Below are 21,225 nucleotides of genomic sequence, written 5' to 3'. Positions count from 1 at the left end.
TACCTCAGCTAGGGATCAGCCCACATTCTCTTTTCTTTGAATAACTATTTTCAAATACCATCAATCAAATTTTTCTTAGAACTGAATATCTGTGCTAAACCATTTTCCTTGACCTCACGGCATTATTCCTCTCTATGTAGCTTTCTTATGCCTTGCCCTGACTTTGTCTGGTAGGTACCCGTTTCTGGAATCAGGGTCTGAAACCCCAGCTCCTCTGACCTCATTAAGCTGGGCTCTAGTTAAATTACCGACTGGCCCATTTGGTAACACAGAGAGGCATAGTACTTTCTTTTTCCTTTCTTGTTACACTGTACTCATCTGACATGATTAGAAAAATTCATAACCAGGCACTAAGATGTACTTCTCAGTTATCCCCTCGTAGCCTAGGAAAGTGAGCAGAGTAACTAACAAGTTTTTCTTTGTATTTCTGATAGAGGCACTATTTGGAATTTAAAAAACAAAAGAAGTAATTTTATAGGGAACTCCCAATTTTGACATTTTTAAACCGCTCAGTATTAACAGAGAAAACTAGCCAGTATTTAGTAAAATGAAATTTATTTAAAAAATATCTTAGGAAGCTGCAGAATTGCTAATGAATGCTTCTTGATAAGTTTGCAGTGTTAATTCTATATATGCTCCCTTCTGTGCTTCTGTTTCTGCAAAGACCTGTTTAAAAAAAAAGTTTGAAAATAATAGAGCATATACTATTGATAAAGTTTTTAGTTTTGAGACATCACTAACAAACATTTCTGTAGTAGCAAAGGAAAGTCCCAGTTTAAAAAGCCTTCCACATTTCCAGTATTTTTCTGATTACCAAACAATAAGCATACTACATGGACAGAAAACAGTATCACAGTTAAAGCAATACTAATTCTAAACACCAGAGGTATCCAAATATGGATGCCATCTTTCAGAAAAAAATTAAGAAACCTGACATTGCTGGATCAAAATAAAAACCATTAGGTTCAAGAGAAATCTGGAGGATGAGAGTTAGCAAACTGATTTTTCACTTTAAAGAAAGAATGGTTTTTTTTTCTACCCCACCTATGATGGCATCATCACTGGTTGTTTTTATCCTTAGTAAGCTTTATAACTGCTTTGAAGTATGCATGAAGTAATACTGGGATAGAAGCCAGATCCACAAATACATGTCTATCCTGAGCACTAGAATCTAGAGATGAAAATTATACAATGGTCTTCCTTCCTGAAAAAAATCATCTCTCAACATTTACAGAGACATCTATGTTAGCCCATAGTTTTGAGAGGTATGCAATTCCAAAATGACAGTGCAACTAAGGCTTGGTATTATACAAGCACTACCCTCCCAGCTTCTGGATACCTGAACAGGAATGTGACCGAACTGGAGGACAGGAAGCTGCACTGGGGACGTGTACTACCCAGCGGTCCTCCGCCACGCCCCGCTGGCGACCTGACCACTTAGTTGCCAGTACTGCAAAAAACAAGGGGGCTACTGCCCCACTGTCTGAACTTCTTGGACTCCAGCAGCAGCTCTGTTTCTACTGTCCAGGCTAAAGAAATATGGGAGCTCTGATCACTCTGGTTCAAAGCCACAAATCTGTTTAGTTACCATTAAATATGACCCACTTAAAACTTCCTTCCAACTCAGTCACCACACAGTAGCTAATGTGAAAAAAGTCCCTTTACCTTAACTAAATGTAATCCCTCAGCAGCCTGCTCTTTGGCCTCTTGAGCTGACTGGCCATCTGGATGGAGGATGTGATAGAGCTGGACCAAGCTGGTGGCATCATCGACTCTAGAGGGAAAGGGTTTACTGTTAGAAGGGTTTATTGTTTTCTTCTTTTTTAATTTTTAATTTTTGTTTGTACTGTTTTGCTTCACAGTCCTATAAAATGTGCCACACTTTAAATTACATTTCAAACTTTCCTTGGGCCAGAAAAAATTTTTTACAGCCTTCAGTTTCATATTTTCAAAGGCACTTTCAGGAATACTGGCTAATCTAGGCTTCATACCAACTCTGAGATAGGTAGGGCAGGAGTCAATACAGGCAGGGCCCAATTTATGACAGTGAATATATTCTAAATGTGGCTGTATCCTTTTTGGAAGCAGAACATCATTTCTTGTAGAAACAGCATTCTAATGGTAGATGATTTCCAAGCCAGCCCACATCATCAGCAGATAACATAATCCAACTCAGATGGTGTGACTGTACCTTCCTCCTACATAAGCCAGAGGCTGGTGGTCATGGGGATTGCTCAATGCCACTTGCTTTTAGGTGCATTAGCAGTGACATCTGCTAAGGAATTTTCATTGAGACTCTGAATTAGCGGACAGATGCCTCTGTATGAGGCATTTTAGCAGTCCAAGGAAAGACTCCCAGGCCTCCTGTATTCACAGGAACCCATCAGTTAAAAATCAGCATCCTAGGGAAGCAAATTTGAAATTATACATACCAAACAAAAGGAAAGTCAGGTTCTACCTCAGCAACCTATCTAGTGTCACACAAGATGAAGCCATAACAAAAGCTCAGTTCTTACAGTTTGTACTTATCTTTTGTGAAACCTATAAACAATTTTTATCAACCTTAAAACTTAGCTAGCCTTCCCCAAACTAATCTCTGTGCTCTCACATAGTCAATACCTTCCTACCGTTTACCACCTCAAAGCTGAGAGGGTATATAAAAATAACCCTTCTAATGGCTTCACAGGCGAATTCTATCAAACATTTAGAGAAGAGCTAACACCTATCCTTCTCAAACTCTTCCAAAATATACCAGAGGGAGGAACACTCCCAAACTCATTCTGTGAGGCCACCATCACCCCAATACCAAGACCAGACAAAGATGTCACAAAAAAAGAAAACTACAGGCCAATTATCTCTGATGAACACAGATGCAAAAATCCTCAACAAAATACTAGCAAACAGATCCAACAGCACATTAAAAGGATCATACACCATGATCAAGTGGGGTGTATACCAGGAATGCAAGGATTCTTCAATATACGCATATCAATCAAAGTGATACACCATATTAACAAATTGAAGGGTAAAAACCATATGATAATCTCAATAGATGCAGAAAAAGCTTCTGATAAAATTCAACACCCATTTATGATAAAAACTCTCCAGAAAGTAGGCATAGAGGAAACCTACCTCAACATAATAAAGGCCATATATGACAAACCCACAGCCAACATCTTTCTCAGTGGTGAGAAAATGAAACCATTTCCTCTAAGATCAGGAACAAGACAAGGTTGCCCACTCTCACCACTACTATTAAACATAGGTTGGAAGTTTTAGCCACAGCAATCAGAGAAGAAAAAGAAAGAAAAGGAATCCAAATCAGAAAAGTAAAACTGTTACTGTTTGCAGATGATATGATACTGTACAGAGAATCCTAAAGATGCTACCAGAAAACTACTAGAGCTAATCAAGGAATTTGGTAGAGTAGCAGGTTACACAATTAATCCACAGAAATCTCTTGCATTCCTATATGCTAATGATGAAAAATCTGAAAGAGAAATTAAGGAAACACTCCCATTTACCACTGCAACAGAAAGAATAAAATAGAAACCTACCTAAGGAGACAAAAGACCTGTATGCAGAAAACTGTAAGACACTGATGAAAGAAATTAAAGATGATACAAACAGATGGAGAGATATACCATGTTCTTGGATTGGAATAATCAACATTGTGAAAATGACTATACTACCCAAAGCAATCTACAGATTCAATGCAATCCCTGTCAAACTACCACTGGCATTTTTCACAGAACTAGAACAAAAACTTTCACAATTTGTATGGAAACACAAAAGACCCCGAAGAGCCAAAGCAATCTTGAGAAAGAAAAATGGAGCTAGAGGAATCAGGCTCCCGGACTTTAGACTACTACAAAGCTAGAGTAATCAAGACAGTATGGTACTGGCACAAAAACAGAAATATAGATCAATGGAACAGGATAGAAAGCCCAGCGATAAACCCATGCACATATGGTCACCTTATCTTTGATAAAGGAGGCAAGAATATACAATGGAGAAAAGACAGCCTCTTCAATAAGTGGTGCTGGGAAAACTGGACAGCTACATGTAAAAGAATGAAATTAGAACACTCCCTAACACCGTATACAAAAATAAACTCAAAATGGATTAAAGACCTAAATTTAAGTCCAGACACTATAAAACTCTTAGAGGAAAACATAGGCAGAACACTCTGACATAAATCAAAGCAACATCTTTTTTGCCCACCTCCTAGAGAAATGGAAATTCAAACAAAAATAAATGAATGGGACCTAATTAAACGTAAAAGCTTTTGCACAGCAAAGGAAACCATAAACAAGATGAAAAGACAACTCTCAGAATGGGAGAAAATATTTGCAAATGAAGCAACTGACAAAGGATTTATCTCCAAAATATACAAGAAGCTCATGCACCTCAATATCAAAACAACAACCAACCAATCCAAAAATGGGCAGAAGACCTACATACACATTTCTCCAAAGAAGATATACAGATTTCAACAAACATGAAAAGATGCTCAACATCACTAATCATTAGAGAAATGCAAATCAAAACTACAATGAGCTATCACCTCACACGGGTCAGAATGGCCATCATCAAAAAACCTACAAACAATAAATGCAGGAGACGGTGTTGAGAAAAGGGAACCCTCTTGCACTGTTGGTGGGAATGTAAATTGATACAGCCACTATGGAGAACAGTATGGAGGTGCCTTAAAAAACTAAAAGTAGAACTACCATACAACCCAGCAATCCCACTACTGGGCATATACCCTGAGAAAACCATAATTCAATAAGAGTCATGTACCACAATGTTCATCGCAGCTCTATTTACAATAGCCAGGACACGGAAGCAATCTGAGTGTCCACTGACAGACGAATGGATAAAGAAGATGTGGCACATATATACAATGGAATATTAGCCATAAAAAGAAACGAAATTGAGTTATTTGTAGTTAGGTGGACGGACTTAGAGTCAGTTATACAGAGTGAAGTAAGTCAGAAAGAGAAAAACAAATACTGTATGCTAACACATATATATGGAATCTAAAAAAAAAAAAAATTGGTTCTCAAGAACCTAGGGGCAGGACAGGAATAAAGACACAGACGTGGAGAATGGACTTGAGGACACGGGGAGGGGGAAGGTTAAGCTGGGATGAAGTGAGAGAGTGGCATGGACATATATACAATACCAAATGTAAAATAGATAGCTAGTGGGAAGCAGCTGCATAGCACAGGGAGATCAGCTGGGTGCTTTGCGACCACCTTAGAGGGGTGGGATAAGGAGGGTGGGAGGCTGATGCCACAGAGAGGGGATATAGGGATATATGTATGCATATAGCTGATTCACTTTGTTATACAGCAGAAACTAACAAACACAACATTGTAAAGCAATTATACTCCAATAAAGATGTTAAAGGAAAAAAAAAAAAACCGTTCTAGAGTGGGGTAAAGAATTTCTTAAGACATGGTGACCTCTGAGAGATGCTCTGGGCTCATTCCAAGGCCCATCCACCCTAAAGGCCATCTCTTGGTAGAACTGAGAAGCCAGAGGTCAGAAACTAAAACTTTCCAGAGGAAAAATATTTTTTAAATGTTCAGTATAAATCTGTTGTGTTTGTTGTAATCTAATAGTCCAATAAACGTGACAACAAAAGATAACAGTAATTCTCTTTAGAGCACAACCATGTGAACCCATAAAGGGCTTAAATGGGTTTCTATATCTTAGTCATGCTTAGGGCTTCTTTACGTTCATGCTATGGTAAAATGCCTGTGTCTCACAGAATAATTTAGCTTCACACCCAGCCCATATTTGAAATTAAAAAAAAATAAATTTACATGTAAAGATTTTAAAGGCATCTCAATTCAAAACCAACAGTGGAACTTCAGTTTGAAATGTGCAGAATCTCAATTCTGGCCTGGGCTCCATTCACTGAGGACATGCACCCTCTACTGTTTAGCCTGGGATTTGCAGCAAACTGTCCTGTTCAGCATTCCCATAGGAAGTTTTACTTACGCAGATCAGGAAATTCAGGGAACTCAAAATTCCCTCCCAGTATGCAAATGAACTGCTTCAGAGGTAAAGCGTACGTGTGATGAGTATTACTATAATATTACTTATTAGTACTCCTCGATAAAGAACTTTAATTTTCAAAGAAGTTTTTTTTTTTTTAAATTTCTTTCTTTTTGGCTGCATTGGGTCTTCATTGCTGCGCGTGGGCTTTCTCTAATTGCCGTGAGCAGGGGCTACTCTTCACAGCGGTGCGCGGGCTTACTGCGGTGGCTTCTCGTTGCAGAGCACAGGCTCCAGGTGCGTGGGCTTCAGTAGTTGTGGCATGCGGGCTCAGTAGTTGTGGCTCACGGGCTCTAGAGTGCAGATTTGTGATGCACGGGCTTAGTTGCTCCTCGGCATGTGGGATCTTCCTGGACCAGGGATAGAACCCGTGTCCCCTGCATTGGCAGGCGGATTCTTAACCACTGCACCACCAGGGAAGTCCAGAAGTACATTTCTGTGTTGCTCTGATTTCTTATAAAAAATGTTAAATTCTTTTTATAATAAAATAATTTCAGGATATTGACATTTGAGAAGCTTTATAAGAAAATTCATTCACAGGAGATGTCACTGCTAATGCACCTAAAGGCAAGTCATTTTTGAGCATCCTCATGACCACCAGCAGCCTCCTGCTTATGTGGGATGAAGGTATATTTCTGCCCTCTGAATTGTATTACACTACATACGCCGGAGAAGAGGGCTAGCCTGGAAATCACTTACCATTAGGAATGATGTTTCTATGAGAAATGACACTGTTTCCATATGGGCTGTATTTCTTAGACAATATGGAACCTTCTAGTTCCAAATGCCTTACCTTTGTGTGAACGGTTCAGATTACGCGGAGGATAGTCTGAGTCAAAACTCCTTACATTCAAGATGGCAATAATCACTAAGCTCTCTGGTGACTTTCTTACTACGGCCATGTTGGTTTCTTTTCCTTGTTATTTTGGCCTTTCTCTAACTCAACCAATGGAAAGATACTCGAAAACAATCTTCTCCTCAATTCATCACAAGTTGTAAAGTATTATTTCAGCTAGAAGGCTGGGTGCACACCAGTTGCATGCTAAAATACAACAGACATTCTTTGTTTCACGCAACTTTGAAAAAAACCTGTAACCTTTTTAATGCCTTAAAAATCTCACAAAAACAAGGAGGATCAAAAGCAAGAGTATTTTCATAAATTAAATGATGACTTTTACTGAAAAGCACCCATCAGAGCTTATGTCTACTTCTTTACATTTCCTATTTAATCCCCTTTGAGTATATGGAAAGTTCACTGGTATCCAGGAGCACCAGTAAGGCCAGGGATAAGTCAATATCCAGGGTATACAGTACAGATCCAAAGCCATTTACTCTTTCAAAGAATCCAGCCCTGTTTACAGAACACGGAAGCAAAGACTGAGAAAACTGGGTTATACTGGAAAAACAAACCCATAAATAAACTGAGGTAAGTGAAATCTATCACTGGACAGTACATTGTTATCACTGGAAAAATAACATTAAATACAAGTTTAATGGTAGTAAGAATTTCTTTACTTACTTAAGATCATACTTACAAATCTCTCTGAATCTGGTCAATCAGTAAACCATCAATCTTTTTCTTATTTACAAAATACCAAGCCATTCCACCGAAGTGTCTTGTTGAACGTAAAAGGTCATACTTTCCATACTTATCTATATCTTCGTAGGTCTGATGATGAATCTATCCACATAAAATGCAATTTTTCAGAAATATGAAAATAAGTAGAAGTGAGCAGCATTACCAGGTATACATCTACTAGCATGTGAGCTGCCCAAGAAAGTATCAGTAAACGAGGTCTACTTATACCGGCCTCCACTATCACTAACCAGCAGATAGGATTTAGACCAGCCCTCCAGTGTAGAAGTATATAGGGCCTGGAACAAGTCTGCCAAACATTTATAGCCAGATCAATTACTCTTCAGCAGCCTCGCACTATTTATGAAGCTCCTATTACATATATATATATGGACCACTGGAAATAATGGGCCACCACTCCCTTCTTTCCCTGTCCAATCAACTACCCCATTCCAACTTATTAACTAATGTTCCTTCAGTTCTTTTAGAGTCATCTTCCTAAATGAGGACTTTGATGAGGGCATTCTTGTGTTCAAAAGGCTGCTGATTGAAGTCCAGATTCGTCAGCCTAGCATCTGAGGTCACCTGTGATATGGCCCCATCTACCTTTCTAGCTTAATCTTGAACCACTCCCCTACATATACACTGCATATACAAGCAAACCAGATGACTGGCCATTTCTCAAGTATACTTTGTTTCCTGCCTGTTGTTCATACTTTCCCCTCTACCTGAAACACCTCTCCTCACCCAACTCCACCAGCCATAATGTTCCCTGCCCTTCTAGAACCCTCTTCAAGAACCCTATGACGCCTGAGAGCACGTTGTAACCTTCTCTTAGCACCTAACATCTTAGACCTACAGTGGTAATTATCTGTGTACTTAACTAGCACTCTTCCCCACAATCATTCTGGACTTCGACAGGGCTCCCTATCCTAGTTCATGCCATAACCTATACCTCCACAATAATACCTTACACATGGAACGTACTACATGATTATTTATTAAACTGAACTGTAAGATACATAGACTGCATTTTGGCAAATTTCAGTGAACAACTGTTTCCTGTGTGATAAACTGAAAAAAGAATAGTCTTTGCCGTCAAGTTTGGGTCTTATCTCTACCACTGACTAGCTGTGCAACTTTCAACAAGTTACTTAACTCTCCAAGCTTAAGTTCTCTCATCCTTCAGTCAAGGGTTGTTGTGAGGATGAAAATATCTATCTGGTGTACATCAGGCACTTGATAGGTGTTCAGGCATTTCCCTTCTCTTCCCCCTGTATCAAAGCTTATAACCTAACTCATTGTGCTGGATTAAAAAATCATACTCGTAATCATACTTAAGCCCATACTTTAGAAACTGTAAAATATACTCACTTTGATATACTCAGCAGAATCTGGCTCAAACTGGGCAACGCAGAGATTGAGGACATCAACATGCCGGTCCTGGCTGTACATGGTCTAAACCAACACAGCAGAGTTGGAATTAGCTGAGAAGAACATGAGCGTGCAACACCTGTCCTGACGCCATGCTGGGCCTGCCCATCCACACACAGGCCACATCTGTGCCCAGCAAGAGGGATGCAGAAACAACACAGGCTTCGGAACTGTCCCACCTGGATTCAAATCCTAGCTAAGCCAATTACAAGATAAATAACCCTCCTTATCATTAGAAATGTCTGTTTATCAAAGCAAAATGCCCAGCAGCACCAGAGCCAACTGTTCAACAAAGAAACCATCAGCACTACCTCTATGAAACAAAAATCACCTTACCTGAAGATTTTCTTCCTTGAAAATTACTGGTGTTAAAATTCTACGACCTTCTTTTGGGAAATAAATTTGAATCATCCGGTCCCTTTCTTCCCAAGAGGCTTTGCGTAGTGTGCCACTTGGTTCTCTGACGACAATAAAACGCTCCTGAAATAGAAAACATAATCAAGGATGAGTTCGTGAGGACTTATTTTTAGTTCCAGTGTCCCACTAAGCACCATTATAAGAATAACTTGCAATCAACAATATAAAATGCAACCAGGAAACATAAGATGCAATCATCTGTATGATTTCAATGATAATCGTAAGGCTCAAAGACCTGGCGAGATTTGATACTCCCTTCACCAATCACTGCCGTGCCTCTGATAATCAGAAACCTAAATGAAAGTATGTACTAAATGTGATCTATAGCCCTCAAGTGGGTTCAATACATAAAACGGTTCAACTAAAAAAAGGTGACCTGAGATTCATCTAAATCCATTTCAGAAGGAAGAAGTGCTATAAAACCTTTCTGAATTATTTCATTTCCCCATCCTAAAGTCTCACACAGACAGACTTTACTACTTTATGATTTATGTTTAAAGTCCCAGGGATTGAAGGAACAAACCCAAAGGTGTGGAGTCTTAATCCCACACCTCTGTGATGCCTCATACTGGAGACAAAAGTCTCAGAGACTGGCTGGTCCGCCTGCCAAATCCCAGGCCACGGGACTGCTTCCTCCACTGAATTCCACCCACTGTGTGTACACCCAACTGGCAATTTATCACGTGCAGGATTCTTAACACCTCTCAGATATTGTTAATATTGTTACAGAACTGGAAAAGGTCAGGAACTGTGGATTACAATTCTTTGCAACACCCAGAGTGACTTACACAGAGCTTTGCACATAGCAGATAAATGAGACACATCTGATTAATGTTTAAATTAACCAGATGGTACTGACTCTCAACTCTTCAGAGATGTAAGAGTCTCTGAATGTGTTCTGAGGATAATATAATTAAAACTTTCATCAAGCACTGCAAATAGAAAAAAAAATAGCAGATGGCAAAGTAACACAGTTGTTCCTCAAAAGGATTTTGGTAATTTGAATTCCAAGTTCCTTTCTCCCTCTCAGGTTATAGAACGCTCCCACAACCAGCCTGCACAGCACTTCAAACATATATAAAAGCAAAAATTCTAATTAAAAATGAAACTCTGATCCCTGTTCATTATGTCAGATATACAGGTGATTGATGTACAGACATGGACATTGCTCAAATCATGTCTTCTAACCAAAATCACATGATAAAAAGATTAGTACAGGGTGGCCCTTCTCCCAGCCCTATCACTATGCAATATTCTACTGCATTTTGTGGGCTGAACTGTAAATTACTCTTTTACTCTTTACTTGAAAAGGCTCAAACAACAACTAATATATCTTATAAGTGCCAGAGTGTTCTTTTGGAACTGGCAATCAGAGGAAGAGGAGCTAGACAATAAAAACTACAACAGATGAAGTGGTGCCTGAAAATTATCTGGGGAAGCCTGCCATTTTTACTGCAAATTCTGAACAGTGAAAATCCTTCAGGAAGTCTGAGTTTTTTGGGCACCAGCAAGAATTTCCATCTTAAAAAGCTTCAGCTAAGGAAATCAGTCTAACTTGAGCAGAAAGAATCTCCCTTCTCCTATTGCCTTGAAGATATTTTCCTATTTGTGGTTTGAGGGTAGGTTTCTGTCTTGTTCTGTCTCAGCACACCTGTCTCTTTTTCTGCAGTCAATCTGGAAATACTGTGTCCATAATCTGTAAGGAAATGGTGACATGATGATGTGGTGCTGGTTTGCATTTTTCTTCTTTATGCTGTATCTGCCAGGTCTCACTCAGTCGCAGAAATTCTGGTTTGGAAGATTCAGAGACAGCTGGGTCACACGATGTTGACCCTCGTCCCTCAGGCCCATCTCTACACAGTATTTCAAATAAAAATCATTTTGCAATTAGACATATACTTACCCGGTGTGGTATGCTATATGATATATCAGTAAACACGTATTTGGCTGTTTCTGTTCCTTCCAAAATCTTATCTTCAGCTAACACGTCATTTATTGGCGCTCGCTCTTCCAGAACTGGTGGCATTTTTAATCGGACTTTAGCCGCCTCGACTGCCTGTCTTGTAGCCTAATGAAATAAAGTATTTCTTGGGAAAGCCGCAAGGTTACAGACCAAAAGGATCACCTGACAAAAGCAGATACTAATGAAAAATGCTAGACTGCAAAGAGAAGAAGCTGTAGCCATGAATAAGTGAGTAAAAAGCCAAACTTGGGCTCCTGGGCCCTGGTCTTTGCCTCTGCGGTGTGGCTGAGAGCACTAGCTACAGGCTTAACCATTCTCAAAACAGCAAAGGGATGCTCTAAGACAGAGCCAGGCCACAAAAGCTGCCTGAAATAGGCCAAAGGATTTCACTTACTGGGTGCTTACTATGTGTTTCAATATTTTGTATTATATTTGGCTCATTTAATGCCCACAACTACCTTATGAGCTAAGGGCTACTGTTAAGTCATTTTATGAGAGAGAAAATAGAGGCACACAAATGTTAAGTAAATTGCTAAGAAGCTGCAGCACTAGGATTTGAACCCAGGCCACTTAACTCCAGAGCCTATGCCCTTAACCACGGAGCACACCGCCCCATGCCATACTGTTAGCGGTGGTCACCTCTGAGAGGTGAAAGGGGCCCTTCGTGTGATGTGCTATTGGGTATTTGAATTTTTTGCTATGACTCTTAATTATTTTTGAATTAGAAAGAAGAGCTATTGCTCTTCACATATTCATACATCAAAGCATTTTCCACAAAGCACTCAATACCCACGACTCCAGGAGGACCCTTGCCTGGAGCTGGATGCTGTTCAGAAGGATCTCATAATCTCACCAAAGCCTCAGCCTCAAGGTACTCACAACAAATGTTCCTCTAGGAGGGAAGCTGGAACAGGCAGCACAAAGGGAGGCTGATCAAGCTGGTTCTGGAGCAGAGGCGGCTCTGCTGGACAGCCAGGCCTGACCCACACGCCCAGTCTGCCTAATTCCGGCCATACCCCCTGCTCCTCTCTGCCTGCCTGCTCACATCTCTTTTCTCGGTTCTGTGCCTGCAACCCCCCTCACTAGCGCCTGTGGAAGAGCAGCTACCAACATCTGAAGGGGTCCTGGAAATCTTGTTTAATCCTTTAAAGAAAGGTATTATACCAATATTCTTACATTCACATACCTCTTCCAACTGTGCTTGGGTCATTAGCTTATAAGTTGGTGGCTTCACTTCTTGTATAGCTGGCTTAAAAATCTTCCGCAAATCTAAGCCTGTCATCTTGATGAGTATGCTTTGGACTTCCTCATCCATAAAGGTAGGTTTCTTGATCTTTGAGCTACCAGATTCTGTTAAAATGAATTTTTAGTAAATAAGATGTCAAAAATGACAAACCAACAAGACCTCTAAATGGAAACGTCAACAAAAAAAATTATTAACACAAGGTCTACCTCAGTATGCATAATACTAATACCTACAAGATTCCTTCATTCATTCATTTAAAATTACTGAGCATTCACTATGATAAAGATACAGTTTCTGCCAAAAAGGCACTCAAAGTCTAGCGAAGAAAGCAACATGAAAAAAGTAGCTAATGCAACATTAATAACAATCATGGTTACTACCATCTACAGAGCTGTCTCCTATATGCCACGCATTACATACATTTTCAGGAATGCTTACAACAACCCACAAAATACTGATACCCCAGTTTTGTAGATGAGGCTATCGGATATTGGAGTCTTCCTAAAGACAACTAGCTATTAAAGATAGAGCCAGGATTTAAACCGAAGTTTATCTGATGCTAGAGCCTAGATCAATTCCACTCTTCCATTACGCTCCTTAGAGCAAGTGCTACATACGAGGAAGGTACAGGGGGTTGTGTGATTACAGAGGCAGAAACTAAACATAGCCTGGGAGCAGAGAAGGGCATGGTAGGGTCAAAGAAGGCTTCCCAGGGGCCTGAATAGAGCAGAGAAAAAAAGGAAGGAAATTCTAGGCTGAGGGGATCCAGCTAGAAAAAAGAGGCCTGGGTCACTGGACATGATACTGAAGAGGTCATGTGGCATCATGGAAGAAAGTTGGGCAGAAGAGGAGGAGACTCAGATCTCAGCTCTGCCTTATGCAGCTTGACTATCCCTTTGCCCAACCTCCATTTCCATTAGGAAAAAAAAAAGCCATTCCTTCCCAACCACCTCTTCCTCTGCTAGTCCTATAAATGCTGGTGTCCTGGTGTCCCTCAGGATTCTGAACTACATTCTTCTTTTCTCCCTTCTCACATTCGTGATGGATGATCTCCTAACCTCCTATAATTACTTCTATATGCTGGAGACTCTAAAATCTGAATCTCCAGCCAAGATCATCTTCCATCCAACTACCCAGTGGATATCTCACATGCAGTTCAATACTGCCAAAGCAGAACCCATAACTTCTCTCCTGTCACAAACCTGCTTTTCCTATTATCCTTAGCACCATCCAACAGGTCACGTGGGCCAGAAGCCTACAGTCATTCTTGACTTCTCCTTTACCCTCCACATCTAGCCAACAGCAGGAGTAATGTTAACAGCTGACACTTGTTAGATATTTACTATGTGCCGGTACTAACTACTTTACATACTTGGCACGTTTAATCCTCCTAACAACCCCACAAATACTATGATTATCCCCACTTTACAAAAGAGGATACTGACACAAAACATACTGCCTGTTACACCTCATAAATCGGTCTTTAATCCTCCATTTCCCACTGCCACTACTCTAGTCAAGGCCATCCTATCTCTTGCCTTAGCCTCCTAACCTATCCCCCTGCCTCCATTCTGACCGTTCTCCACAGAACAATCAGAGTCATCTCTTAAAAATGTTAATTCAAACAACAGAAAAGATTAACAAAGAGTCGGTTCATTGAAAAGATAAGCATAATTGACAAACCTTTAGCTAGACCAAGGAAAAAAGAGGACCCAAACCAACAAAATTTTAACTGAAAAACACATTACAACTGATAGTACAGAATTTCAAAGGATCCTAAGAGGCATGAACAACTATATGCCAACAAACTGGACAACCTAGAAGAAATGGAAAAATTCTTAGAAACATACAATCGACTAAGACTAAATCAGGAAGAAATAGAAAATCAAAACAGACCAATTACTAGTAAGAAGACTGAATCAGTAATAAAAAATTCTCCCAATGAAGAAAAGCCCAGGACCAGATGGCTTCACAGATGAATTTTACCAAACATTTAAAGAATGAATGCCAATCCTTCTCAAACTCTTCCAAAAAATCAAAGAGGAAGGAACACTCCCAAACTCATTTTATGAGGCCAGCATTAACCTGATACCAAAGCCAATAAAGGATACTAACAGAAAACTACAGGCCAGGACTTCCCTGGTGGTGCAGTGGTTAAGAATCCGCCTGCCAATGCAGGGGATGTGGGTTTGAGCCCTGGTCCAGGAAGATCCCACAAGTCGCGAAGCAACTAAGCCCGTGCACCACAACTACTGAGCCTGTGCTCCAGGGCCTGCGCATTGCGACTACCGAGCCCACGTGCTGCAACTACTGAAGCCTGTGAGCCTAGAGCTCAGGCTCCGCAACAAGAGAAGCCACCACAATGAGGAGCCTGTGCACCACAACGAAAAGTAGCCCCCGCTCGCTGCAACTAGAGAAAGCACGCGCACAGCAACAAAGACCCAACAATCAATCAATCAATCAATCAATCAATAAATACTACAGGCCAAACATTCTCAATAAAATACTAGCAAATTGATTCAGCATAACATTAAAAAGATCATTCACCATGATCAAATGGGATTTATTTCTTGGGCTGCAAAGACGATTCAACATACTCAGGTCAATCAATCAATATTCATAGAATGAAAGAAAAAAACATGATTACTTTGACAGATGCAGAAAAAGCATTTGACAAAATTCAAAATTCATGATTAAAAACTTCTAACAAATTAGGTACAAAAGGATCACACCTCAACATAATAAAGGCCATATATGACAAACCCACAGCTAACAATCTACTCAATGGTGAAAGGCTGAAAGCCTCTCCTCCAAGATCAGGAACAAGACAGGGCTGTCCAATCTCATCACTCCTATTCAACACAGTACTGGAAGTTCTAGCCAGAGTACTCAGACAAGAAAAAGAAATAAAATTCAACAGAATTGAAAAGGAAACTGTCTCTATTTGCAGATGACATGATTTTATCTATAAAAATATCCTAAAGACTCTATCAATAAACTGTTAGATCTAATCAACAAATTCAGTAAAGTTGCAAGACACAAAATCAACATACAAAAACCAATACCATTTCTGTACACTAACAACAAATTATCTGAAAAAGAAAGCATCAAAAACAATACAATATTTAGTTATAAATTTAACCAAGGAGGTGAAAGATTGCTATACTGAAAACCACAAAACACTGCTGAAAAGAAATCAAAGAAGACACAAATAAATGGAAAGGTATCCTGTGTTCATGGATTAGAAGAATTAATATTGTTAAAATGTCCATACTACCCAACATCATCTATAGATTCAATGCAATCCCTATCAAGGGTCCAATGGCATTTTTTTACAGAGGCAGAAAAAACAAACCTAAAATTTGTATGGAACCACAAAAGACCCTGAATAGCCAAAGTAATCCTAAGAACAACAAAGCAGGAGGCATCACACTTCCTGATTTCAAGCTATACAATCAGAACAGTATGGTATTGGCATAAAAACAGACACATAGACCAAGGGAACAGAATTGAGAGCGCATAAATAAACTCATGCATATAGAGCCAACTATTATTTGACAAAGAAACCAAGAATACTCAAAGGAGAAAAGACAGTCTCTTCAATAAACGGTGCTGGGAAAACTGGATATTCACATGTAAAAGAATGAAACTAGACCCCTAGCTTACACCATTCACAAAAATTAACTCGAAGTGAATTAAAGACTTAAATGTAAGACCAGAAACCATAAAACTCCCAGAAGAAAACACAGGAAAACAGCTTCTCGACATTGGTCTTGGCAGTGATTTTTTGTATATGACACCTAAAGCACAAGCAACAAGATTAAAAATAAACAAGTGGGACTACATCAAACTAAAAAGCTGCTGCACAGCAAAAGAAACAACCAACAAATGAAAAGGCAACGTACAAAATGCAAAAAAAATATTTGCAAACCATATATCTGATGAGGAATTAATATCCAAAATATATAAAGAATTCATACAACTCAATATCAAAAAACCAAATAATCCAGCTAAAAAATGGGCAAAGGACCTGAACAGACATTTCTCCAAAGAAGATGTATGAAAGGTACATGTAAAGTACTCAACATCACTAGTCATTAAAGAAATGCAAATTAAAACCACAATGAGATATCATCTCATACCTGTTAGAATGGCTATCATCAAAAAGACAAGAGATAACAAATGCTGGTGTGGATGTGGAGAAAAAAGGAACCCCTGTGCACTGTTGGTGGGAATGTAAACTGGTACAGCCACTATGGAAACAGTATGGAGGTTCCTAAAAAAAAAAAGAACTACCATATGGCCCAGCAATTCCACTTCTGGGAATATATCTGAAGGAAATGAAAACACTATGTTGAAGAGATACCTGCATCCCCATGTTAATAGCAGTATTATTTACAATAGCCAAGACACAGAAACAACCTAAGTACCGATTGATAAACGAATGGATAAAGATGTGAGATATATACCCACTCATTCGTATTTTACATATATATGTATACATATTTACATACATACGTATATGTTTATGTGTACACAAGAGTGAGATATGTTTACATACCTCACATCTTTATATACACATAAACACATATACATACACACGTGTATGTAAAATACATATATGTAAAATATAGTGAATAACATATAATTTTGTTACAGATACTTCTGAATTTTTCCAGAAAGATAGTTTAAAAACATGTAAAAGATGGTTCTGTTAGAGTAAGCACTCCTGATAGCATCCTGTCTTTACAGTTACTAAGAAAGAATATTATTAGTGAGAAGAAAAGCATCCCAAAGATCACGTCCTAGTAGAAAATCATGGCTGTCAGAGAAGTTTAAAATTTAATATGTAAAATAATACACACACACAGTTTTCAGCCACTAAAAAGGAGGAAATCCTGCCATTTGTGACAACATGGATGGACCTTGAGGGCATTACACTAAGATAAATAAGTCAGGCAGAGAAAGACAAATACCGTAAGATCTCATTTATATGTGGAATCTAAACAACAACGACAACAAAAACTCATAGAAAAAGAGACCAGATTAGGCTGGAGGCGCGGGGTGGGGGGTGGGGGGGCGCGGTGAAGCGCACGGTGCTGGGGGGGCGGGGCGGTTCTAAGATGAAGATGGTCAAAAGGTATAAACTTTCAGTTATAAGATAAATTCTAGGAATGCTGTATGGTATACATGAAAGTTGTTGTGAGTAAATCCTAATAATTCTTATAAGAAAAAAAACCTTTTTTTTTTTTCTTTTTACCTCTGTGAGAAGATGGACGTTAACTTACTGTGGTAACGATTTCACGATATATGTAAATCAAATTATGTTGTACACTTTAAAGTTACACACTGCTGTATATCAAATATATCTCAATAAAACTGGAAAAAAACTTTTATCTTAACAATGTAATCAAGATCACTCCCATACTTAAAACTCACCAATGGCTTTCAACAGCATTTAGAAAAAAAGTTACGGTCATCTGCTTACTGCACTGTGTCCCCACTAGACTCTGTGTTCTCCCAAGGCCACAGTCCTGTTTTGTACTGGTCTCTGGCACCCAGGGTCTCTTACAGTGCCTGGCACACTGTAGTGCTCAGCACTACTCTCCCCTCAGACAATCCCTCCCAGTCCGCCAGCTTCGGTTAACATTTTCACTCCAGTGCTTCTCAATTTCTATGTAACTTGCATACCCGACACCTCCACTTGAATCTCAAAGGCACCTCAAATTTAATGCGTCCAAAACAGACGTTTAACTTTGCTTCCCTTCCCATCTCCTTACCTCATCTACTCTTGCTTCTTCTCCCCCATTTCTCCTCCTCTCATTCCCCTCTAAAAAACTGCCCTATAATTAATCTTCTGTGTCTCCGTGTAAATGGGACTACTCTCCACTCAACTGCTCAAGCCAGAAACCTGAGAAGTAACACTGATTTCTCCTTTGACATCCAAAGTCATAACCAGCCTCATCAATCCTACCTCCAAAGTGGGTTCCCCAACTACCTGTGTTCAGTCTCATTTCTGGATTTTGCTTATGCTGTTTCCTCCGCGTGGAATGCTTCTTGTTTTCTCCCTGGCACGATTAACCAGGTCTCAGCTTTGGCCATATTCTCCAGGAATCCTTCCTTCCCTTTTCAACCTAGTTTGAGTGCCACTCTTCTCTGCGTCCCCTATCACAGTCCGGGTCACAATGCACTGCCATTCCCCACTGGGCCGCGAGCTAGCTCAGGGCAAAACCCATGTCAGTCTTAGTCCACCGTATCCCCTAAACCTAGCTCTGTGCTTTACAAAGAGCGGAGCCCAGGCACTGACGCTTAAGTGAAGGAACGAATGAACAAACGCGGTAGACGACAGACCCCGCGGGTACAGGAGAGAGCCGCCTGGGTCTAAGGTCGCGCTGCGGGAAGAGCCGGGGCCCCCGCGTGGGTCTCGCCAGCCTGAAGCAGGCTCTAGATCTCCCAGGAGAACGCCCAAGCGGACGCCCGGCAGGTCACTTACCCGCCTCGGAGCCGAGCCCACGGCATGGCGTTCCCGCCCCGCAGACCCCGGGCAAAGGCTGGAACAGGGAACCGGGCCGGGGCCGAGGGCGGGCCCGGAAACAGACCCGCCAGGTGACCCGAGAACCTGCCTGCAAGGTGAACAGCGACACAGACGATCTAAGAGTCGCCATACTTATCCGGGCCACTTACGACGGAAGCGGCTGAGAGCGATTCCGGGTCTCGCGCGGTTCTTACGGCATTCTGGGAAATGTAGTCTGGAAGAGGGAGGAGGGAGGAGGCAGCAGGAAGCTACGCAATTTCTATTTATAAAACAATAAATTTCTGCTTATGAAGCAATAGATTGTTTCTTGTAAACCGCTTGTTCACAACTAGAAGGTGTTTATGTGCTCTTTTCCCTAGACCTTTCCTTCGTTTCCATGGCTCTCAATAACAAATTTCCTGCCCAAACCTTTTCTCCCAGCCCCAGGTTTAAATCCAACTGCCTATTCGACTTCTCCATTCAAACTTCTGACGGGGCCCCACCCCACTAACCCCGCCAAATAACACCTGATTCCAAGCTCTGATTGCCACCACCATTCCCCATCAACTCACGCACTGTTTGCTGTCTTGGAATCTTAAGTCTCTTCTGTAGCTCTTTTCTCAATTTGTGCTCAATTATTTTGCTCATTTATCTGCTTGCTTATTTTTCTCATGCCATGAAGACAATGACTTTATATACTGTATTATAATATCACCTAGCCTGGTACATATGTACACAGCAAACATTTGTTGAATAAATGACTAACTGAACAATGAAAGGATCCCATTATGTTCTTCCCAGCTGTCCAGGATGTGCAGGTTTTGCCCTCCCCCAGACTATAGGTTGGTGCCTGTACTAACTTATCCCAACACTTGGCTAAAGAAGGGTGTTAAGTAAACGATTGTTTGAATTAGCTAGACAGATAGACTCATCTTCTAACCTCACCTCACCCACTGCCCAGTAAGAGCTCTGTTTATGAACTCATTCCCTATTCAGGCAGGGAAGGAGAGAGCCCTAGGCTTGGTGCTGCATTCAGGCATGACTGCTGCCCAGTGTGTCCCAACACTTCCTCTCACACCTATAGGATAAAAGGTGTCAGGGAGTGGTAGTGGGATGCATGCAAGTGTCTCCCAGCTATGTCCTTTCTCTGAGAATATACCAACAACCTCTGTGGTTGTTCATTTAACATCCCCCTGGATATAACTGATTGGACAATGAGTGGACACCTAACTCAGGAGAAGTGAATCCATTGGCTGCTGTATTAGTTCCCTGTAGCTTCTGTAGCAAATCATAACAAATTTGGTTACTTTAAACAACAGAAATTTATTCTCCCGCAGTTCTGGATGCCAGTAATCTAAAATCAGTAGTACTGGACTGAGGTCAAAGTATTAGCAGAGCTGCACTCCCTTCAGAGGCTGTAGGGGAGAATCTGTCTCTTCCGGATTCTTGTGACTGCAAACATTCCTTGGATGACGGCTGCATCACTCCAGTCTCTGCTTCATATCACCTTCTCTTCTGTCTGTGCCCAATCTCTGTTTGCCTCACTCTGTAAGGTTATACATATGATTGCATTTAGGGCCCACCCAGATAAAACCAGGGTAATTTCTCCATCTTCAAATCCTTAACACTTCTACAAAGACCTTGTTTCCATATAACATTCACAGGTTCCAGGGATTAGGAAATAAATATCTTTTCAGGAGGGTAGACATTTTTCAGCTGACCCCAGCTGTCCAGGTACCAAGCAGAGTTTATCTCAATATTTCAAACTAAGAAACACAGAAACTACAGTTGATGGTAGAAGCTTGAAGTGAGTAACTATTTAGAGTTAGGTTTGGAGCAGCCTTTTTCAGCAATATGCTCACTAATGAGTGATCAGAGAAAGCCAGTCTACAGAGAAAGGCAGGAAAATGCAGCAGAAGCAGAAATGGCAGAGTAGGAGGTCTGAGAGAGAGATGGAGGGAGGTGCTATCTTGGCCAGAGACGCTCCCACTTTCCATCTGTTAACC

General features: G+C 40.5%; 1 protein-coding gene across 2 annotated transcripts; it reads right to left on the bottom strand.

Annotated features, from left to right (window-relative positions):
* Nucleotides 1-54: 54 nt before the first annotated feature.
* On the bottom strand, nucleotides 55-19,383 carry MRPS22 (mitochondrial ribosomal protein S22). Of its 2 annotated transcripts, none has more exons than XM_036850101.1 (8): nucleotides 19,199-19,383; nucleotides 12,646-12,809; nucleotides 11,400-11,564; nucleotides 9,416-9,559; nucleotides 9,020-9,103; nucleotides 7,605-7,750; nucleotides 1,666-1,774; nucleotides 55-666 (listed from the first exon to the last, which is right to left on the bottom strand). In XM_036850101.1, the coding sequence occupies exons 1-8, from the start codon at nucleotides 19,368-19,370 to the stop codon at nucleotides 571-573; spliced, it is 1,080 nt and encodes a 359-aa protein (XP_036705996.1). In that variant the 5' UTR covers nucleotides 19,371-19,383; the 3' UTR covers nucleotides 55-570. The 2 variants fall into 2 exon arrangements, with proteins under 2 accessions (XP_036705996.1, XP_036705997.1); XM_036850102.1 differs by having other exon boundaries at nucleotides 19,329-19,382.
* Between the last annotated feature and the right edge of the window lie 1,842 nt (nucleotides 19,384-21,225).

This window comes from Balaenoptera musculus, chromosome 4 (genome assembly GCF_009873245.2).
Source record: "Balaenoptera musculus isolate JJ_BM4_2016_0621 chromosome 4, mBalMus1.pri.v3, whole genome shotgun sequence".
In the NCBI taxonomy this organism is placed as follows: Eukaryota; Metazoa; Chordata; class Mammalia; order Artiodactyla; family Balaenopteridae; genus Balaenoptera; species Balaenoptera musculus.
Note: the sequence above shows the minus strand (reverse complement) of the source record. Positions and strands in the feature narration are given on the sequence as shown.

Coding starts and splice junctions, on each gene's coding strand:
- MRPS22 (XM_036850101.1), bottom strand. CDS start 19,370: ATGGCGACTCTTAGATCGTCTGTGTCGCTGTTCACCTTGCAGGCAGGT. Junction 11,565..12,645: donor CCCAAGCACAGTTGGAAGAG/GTATGTGAATGT, acceptor TTATTTCATTAG/GCTACAAGACAGGCAGTCGA. Junction 7,751..9,019: donor ATTCTGCTGAGTATATCAAA/GTGAGTATATTT, acceptor TTATGTGGATAG/ATTCATCATCAGACCTACGA.